Consider the following 6,339-nt stretch of genomic DNA (forward strand, 5'->3'; position numbering starts at 1 on the left):
TGCTCCTGGTATCTAACCAAAACGTCAGCAGTAGTAACAAAACAAAACCAATTCTCTGAAATAACAGTATTTTCTTCGATGATAAAGTATTTATTCCACCCCAGAGCACAATCCAACAGCAGGGGGGGGGCCATGGAGTCCCTCCTGCAAATTAAGTGGTCTAATGGTAAGATGCAAAACAAGTTGAGAGTAAAATCAGTAACAAGAACAGTAACAAGAACAAAAGGATAAATGAATAGAAACAGCTTTTTCAGTTGTTCAACTGACAGGCAGCTGACCCCTGCAAACCATGAAGTGGAGAATCATGTAATCTTTCCTTCAAAGAAAATGGCCAAAATGCTAAAGAAAGCACAAAATATGGAATTGCATTTTTATTACATCTATATTATTAATAAAGAATTGGGAGCAGCTGCTCAATTTGTCCATGTCAATTCAACCTCTCACAGTGGCAGATAAATCTATATACATGACAGTTTACATTCAACTTAAGTTAGTGAAAGTCAGTGGTTAGCAGCAATTTATATAGCACATGTTTTTACAGTCCTCTTGTTGCTGAAGACTGCCAGAGAAACCCGATAAAGGGGGTCTGCTTTCACCCTACAGGAACTGCAGGTTTCTATTAGGTTAAAGGAAAAGGAACATATAAATGCATACTTCATTGCAACAGCAGTGATGAAGCCAGAGTAAGAACAAAGAAAAACTACCAGAAATTAAAAATGACAGCTGAAATTGTCAATATAAAGATGCTAACTATCCACAGGATACTAAACTACTATAATAAACTTGTGCTGGAAGAGTATGTGGTAAACAGTGGGCTATCATTTCCTTTTTTTGTCAGAGTGGAGGAAGCTAGAAGGAAATCATCATAATCTAATATAGATAACATCTTTGATAATTACATAAAAAAGTGAAGTGTCATTTATTTGAAACTAACATAATAATCTTAAAATGTCACAGTGGTTCTCATGGGGAAAGATTTTTTTTGTCTTGGTTTATAGCTGTAGGCTTTGCATAAATATTCCACAGTAACTACATTTTAAGAGACTGAGTGCTTTATATCCAGTATTCTCAAACGTATCAAACATTAAATCCCACAATGCTTTTTAAAACATAAGCCTCTATTACACCTGTTTGTACCTGTGATACCTACACTCAGTTGAAGCACAGAGGATTGATGTCAGCTCATCCAGATGATGCATTCACGCTTTTCCAGGGAGTGGGAAACAACTTGTGATTTACAAAAAATACCAGTCATGTTTCAGCTGTTAAAAACTTCCTTATCTCTTCTGAGGAATGTAATTTTACATTACACACTTGTAAACAGAGAAATCCAGGCAGAAAGAACTTTCACATGAAATAATTCCCATAATTCAGAGCAAACTGCCCAAGTGTATGACACTAACACAGATCTGTTCGTTTCCTCTAAACTTGGTGTGTACACACATACATATTTTCTAAACAGAAAACCAACTCATGATAGCTAATTGTTGTAATGAACTCCAGAAAACAGGGAATCAATCTAACAGTCTATCATGCCTCTCCCCAGGCATTCTCTAGGTACAAAAATGTTCCTCAAAACTCATCTTTAATGTTGAAATGTGGCTGATCTTCAGGTTTAAAGTCTAGATTGGGGCTTCCATCCTCATTCAGAATTCTTCGAGAAGTATAGCCAACAATTGGATATTTGGCCTTATAAACATTATTGAAGATATCATCCAAGGACTTCAGTTCCTCTTCTGTGAGTCCTGTCTAAATGAAATATGGAAATGAAAGTCCTATATCAAAGAAATAAAAATACAGATATTTACATACATTTTTGGGTTTTACTGATTACTGTAAACCTTAGGGTCAGCCTTGAGGTTTACTTCGCAGAGCATGATTATAAAATTGATAGTTTAACCTGTAATTTTATATTTTTCATTCAAATTCAACTTTGACAAAACTTTAATATATTCAGGTGAAACAAACCATTAATCTCCCTTCATATTCCCTGCATAAGTAAATCACACCTCAAACAAGCAACTACCCACTGCCAGAGTTAGCATCCACTGCCATGTCAGTGACACAGGATACACTAAATCAATTGACAAAGGAAGTGATTTACTCTCTTTGGAAGCATGTTTTTAAACAGTAGGTAATTTCCTCTTTATGTGCTTACATACACTGTATTGATTCCACAGATTAAAAACTTTCCTCTTTAAGGCTGTTAGCACTGCACCTTTCAAGAGCAGTAAATACGTGTCCATTTTATGTATTTAAAGAATATTAATGCATTTTGCTTTTAAAGATGTGAATTAACTTAAATAACACAAATAATTTAATATGATCCTGCAAAAGAATAAAACTTTGCAAAACGGCATTCAACTAACAGTCCATTTTCTTACTATGTCATGTGTAAGATCTGCTGGATCCAGAGACATCTTTGCAACTCCTCTTGTTGAGTCTTTTCCAACCAAAGCATTGTATGGGGCTCCTTTTCCATAAAATTCTGTCAGATTAGAAAAAAAAAATAATCCTGTGATGATCTGACAATGTACAGGGTATGTTCAGCCTCTGCTTTTCACCTGCCTGTTACACTTGTCAGTGAACTGAAAGCAACAACTCAAGTCCAAGACTCTTCTTTCCAAAACTGACTTTTGATTTGCTACTTTTTGATAATACATCCCAATCCTTAAAAAAAAAAAAAAAAAAAAAACATAGGGTGGGGTTATACAACTGTTGAACTCCTATACTGCGGTCTTAAAATTTAAGACCTATTATTTAAGGAGCTGTGCTTTTACATTCTCATGAGAGGTTTGTAGACTCCAGAATTTGCAGTGGCAAGCCTTGTCTAACTTAGGATTTGAAGATCAGCCTACACGTTATGTCCAGACAAGCTGCGTTAACAAGCTTAGTACAAACAAAGCAACAAGCCATTAGTTTGCTTATGATGACATTAAGGCAAGTGTCCAGGACCCCCACGGTCCCTTCATACATTTTACAGCACATCTGGATTAAGTAGCAGGAGTTCACATTAAAACATCTGTAGTTCTTAGGGAAGGCACAAACAGCAAATAAACGGCTTAGGTGTAAATAATGAGAAGCCTCATGAAGTAAGAAAATTTTAAAGGAGAAAAAAATTACTTAGCCCCCCATCCTCCTTTCACAATCACAGTCAAGTCTTCCAAGAGTTTTGACCAGGCCACTGGAGAGCACGGGTAGGCAAACACCAGCACAGAAGGCAAAGATGCAGCTGCAGCAGTGCTGACACTGTGTAGGGCAGTACAGGTACACCCCGCTTAGTTTTGGTCTGGTCAGTCCATGTACCCAGTGCAAGAAAACACTGTAGCAGCGGCTTCTGTGTGGCCCGACCCCGCATCTGGCGAGGACTCGGGGGTCTGGGCAGGTGTCTTCAGCGCCCAAGCTAACTGGACTACACTGGCTCGTCTGTCTATGCGTACTGTAATCTCAAACCAGTGTAAGTTCCAGACAGAACCTTCATGCGGGAAGCGTCAGAGGAGGAAAATTGAGGTTTTTAAAAAAGGAAAAAGTATATTCTTTTTGTTGCAATTGAACTGCAGGCTTCTAATACATTGGGAATATTGAAAAACAAATGACTGAATAATAGCATGAAAACAAAGCAGACAGCAGAGGAGAAGCAAACTCACCTTTTCCAGAAGTGACGTCAAATACTACTCCCTTCACAGCCAGGTAAATGGGCTGTCCTTCCTGGAAAGAAAGCCAGCAATATATCCTCAACAATCCAGCGCAGGCACAGGCAATTAGTTTTAGCTACTAAATCCGTAAGCACTCAGGACACAAAGAAGAGAATTAAATTCTCCATTGTAGGTGGTCTCTTGTTTGTGTGTGTATACAAGCATGCATGTTCTCTCTCTTGAAATTTCTTGCTTGTGCTTTAAATTGTCCCTGAGATTTTAATTTTTTTTTTTTTTTAGGATTTAAGCATATGGAATGAGAGACTCTTCTTAATCTAAACATCACAATCACTGAAGACGTGTCCCTCTTGCAAGTCACCTCTTGTCCATACCCTTGTCTGCTCAAAGATGATCAACTGCGTCTTTCTATTCCTAATGCAGATGGCTATTGCACAAGATGAACGGGCACATGGCCAACAGTATTCTTTATTTGATTAAGAGAACAACAGATAAATACATAAACACACCCAAATCTGATCTGCTGACGTCTGTTTTACTTAATAAGCCAGTGCTTCTAATTTGTCTTTTATGCGGAAGATGTTATTTTTAGTCAGATGCTGGTTAGTATCTTGAAAGTATCTACAGAAGACCCTGAGAAGGTCAGCCAGAAAGTTTTTCAAAAGAGAAGACAGATGTGTATCAATATTATAATTTTGAATGTGAAGTTCTGCAGAGTTTTCTGTGTCACAGAGAGCTAAAAATGCTTAATTCCTTTATTATTTCTATAATCTTGAAGGGGGAAAAAAGGGTCTAAATATGTGGTTTAGTGAATTATTGAGAGAAAATTACTTTGGCTCCAACTCACGGCCATCTGAAATTCACTGCCATGAGTACCTTGTCAAGCAGGCAACCAATAAAATAGGAACGTGCCATCTAATTGCCTGTACGGAACTTCCACCAGCAAAGCCAGCAGCTGCCGGCAGGACAGCTGAACAGCGGGCCAGCAACACACGGGTGCCAGCCAACTTCTCGCCAGTGCCTAAAAAGCAAGTTCCCCCCTCGTTGCTGGGCGGGAGCAGCAGAGCAGAGCGAACCGACTTTTAACGCGATTTCGGGGCCCCGAGCGGCAGGGACGGAGGCGACGCCCCGGCCCCGGCCCCGCGGCTTTAAAGAACCGGCCGGGGGGCCCCGAGTGCCTCCCGCCCGCCCGGCCCTACCTGCTGCCCGGCGTATCTGGCCAGCTCGGGCTCGGTGAAGAGGCGCACGGGGGCCTCGCCCGGCGGTCTGAACCGCAGCTGCGGCTCGGCCGCGGCGGGCAGGGCGGGCAGGGCGCCGAGCAGGGCCGCCAGCACCACCCGCGCCGCGCCGGCCGCCATGCCGCCGGGGGGGCGGGAGGGGAGCGGGGGGACGGGCCGCCCCGGCCCCGCCCCGGGCAGGCGGGCCCGCCGGCGGGAGCGGGTGGTTGCCCCGGCGCCTCGGTGGTTTAGTTAAGCACGGGGAAGGGGTTAAGCGGGGCGCGCAGGCGGCCCCCCAGTAGGCAGCTGCTCATACAAGATACCTCCATTTCCACCCGCCTGCCCCTCTGAAGCTTCTCCGCTGGCTCTTTTAAATGTTTATTGACAAAATCAGCACGTGCAGGGCAGGCTTCGTCCTTATGACTTAAACCAGCAAACTGACATTTTTAGCCTAAGGAAGGAGAGAATAAATAGGACGTTTTCAAATGATGTGATTTCCCCATGCTACAAATATAGCACGGGGAAACATACTGGGCTGGCAGAAGAATAAGCAGTTTGATGTTTGTCATTCTATTAATTAATTAAGACAGAAACTTTACCATTTAGATACACATACCACATCCTGCACTGTAGTGCTGGCAAGCGAGGACTTGAAGGATTTAAAGCCTGGATGTTCGATGCTGCAGCACCTGGTCTTCTGACTACCAGTGCTGTAATTCAAATCCCTGTGTGGGGTCTCCAGTCCTTGTACAGTTGTGGAAGCTGAACAGTTTGGAGAAGGATCTGGACAGTAACTAGGAGGCAGAAAGGGCTTTGATCTTTGCTTTAAGGATTGTTTATAAACTCTCCTTGCGTGAAAGCCATGAGGATACCAGTTCCACGTTGCTGGAGCTAACACCCTTTCCCACAGGCCGCCCAAAGGCAGTTCTGTACATGGGTGTACATGTACATGGGTGCTGGCCAAGCTGAAGTACCAAATCCCAAGTGGCATCTCCATAGCCCGCAAAGACCCAGCGCAGGACAGGGAGTGAGGGCACGCCATCATGGCATGGGGGTGACAGCCAGTGGCCCCATCCCTGGGTGAGGAGCTGGGTGAAGCCTGCAGAGCCAGGGCACGGGCAAGGCGAGTTGCTGTGGCCATCTGAGTGCCGCGGGCTGCTCTCTGGTGTGGCAAGCTGAGGGTTGGTCCTGCTGGGGTGAAGGTTTACAAGGTTGTTACCGTGATTCCCCTTAAGCAGTGGAGTTTGCCTACACTGCCTAAACAGTAGCTGGGCTTCAGAATGGGCTTCCAATTCTGGCTGTCCATCACATCCATTTGCTGAGTCCACATGCCACAAGGCAGATATGAAATGTCAAGCAGAAAGAGACCATTAGTAAGGCTTTGGACAAAGCAGCTCCTGAATGCTCCCGTTATGCACAAGAGCAAGCGCTGGCATTTGTCTGGTTGCTCTGCCTGCAAACGCCCTGCA

The 6,339-nt window shown here is 43.4% G+C and overlaps 1 protein-coding gene and 1 long non-coding RNA gene across 5 annotated transcripts in view; one reads left to right on the forward strand and one right to left on the reverse strand.

Annotated features, from left to right (window-relative positions):
- LOC141920715 (uncharacterized) overlaps nt 1-4,172 on the forward strand; it is a 66,627-nt gene extending 62,455 nt beyond the window's left edge. For all 4 annotated transcript variants that reach the window (XR_012622433.1, XR_012622430.1, XR_012622431.1 and 1 more), the window contains one exon: nt 3,936-4,172. This is a non-coding gene — a long non-coding RNA (uncharacterized LOC141920715). The remainder of the gene's footprint in view (nt 1-3,935) is intronic.
- On the reverse strand, nt 62-5,016 carry NENF (neudesin neurotrophic factor). The gene is made up of 4 exons (XM_074817943.1): nt 4,853-5,016; nt 3,648-3,708; nt 2,385-2,488; nt 62-1,749 (listed from the first exon to the last, which is right to left on the reverse strand). The coding sequence occupies exons 1-4, from the start codon at nt 5,009-5,011 to the stop codon at nt 1,573-1,575; spliced, it is 501 nt and encodes a 166-aa protein (XP_074674044.1). The 5' UTR covers nt 5,012-5,016; the 3' UTR covers nt 62-1,572.
- Nucleotides 5,017-6,339: the final 1,323 nt, after the last annotated feature.

This window comes from Strix aluco, chromosome 3, assembly GCF_031877795.1.
Source record: "Strix aluco isolate bStrAlu1 chromosome 3, bStrAlu1.hap1, whole genome shotgun sequence".
Lineage (NCBI taxonomy): Eukaryota > Metazoa > Chordata > Aves > Strigiformes > Strigidae > Strix > Strix aluco.

Coding starts and splice junctions, on each gene's coding strand:
- NENF (XM_074817943.1), bottom strand. CDS start 5,011: ATGGCGGCCGGCGCGGCGCGGGTGGTGCTGGCGGCCCTGCTCGGCGCC. Junction 3,709..4,852: donor CCAGATACGCCGGGCAGCAG/GTAGGGCCGGGC, acceptor CTTTCTTTCCAG/GAAGGACAGCCCATTTACCT. Junction 2,489..3,647: donor TGACGTCACTTCTGGAAAAG/GTGAGTTTGCTT, acceptor CTAATCTGACAG/AATTTTATGGAAAAGGAGCC.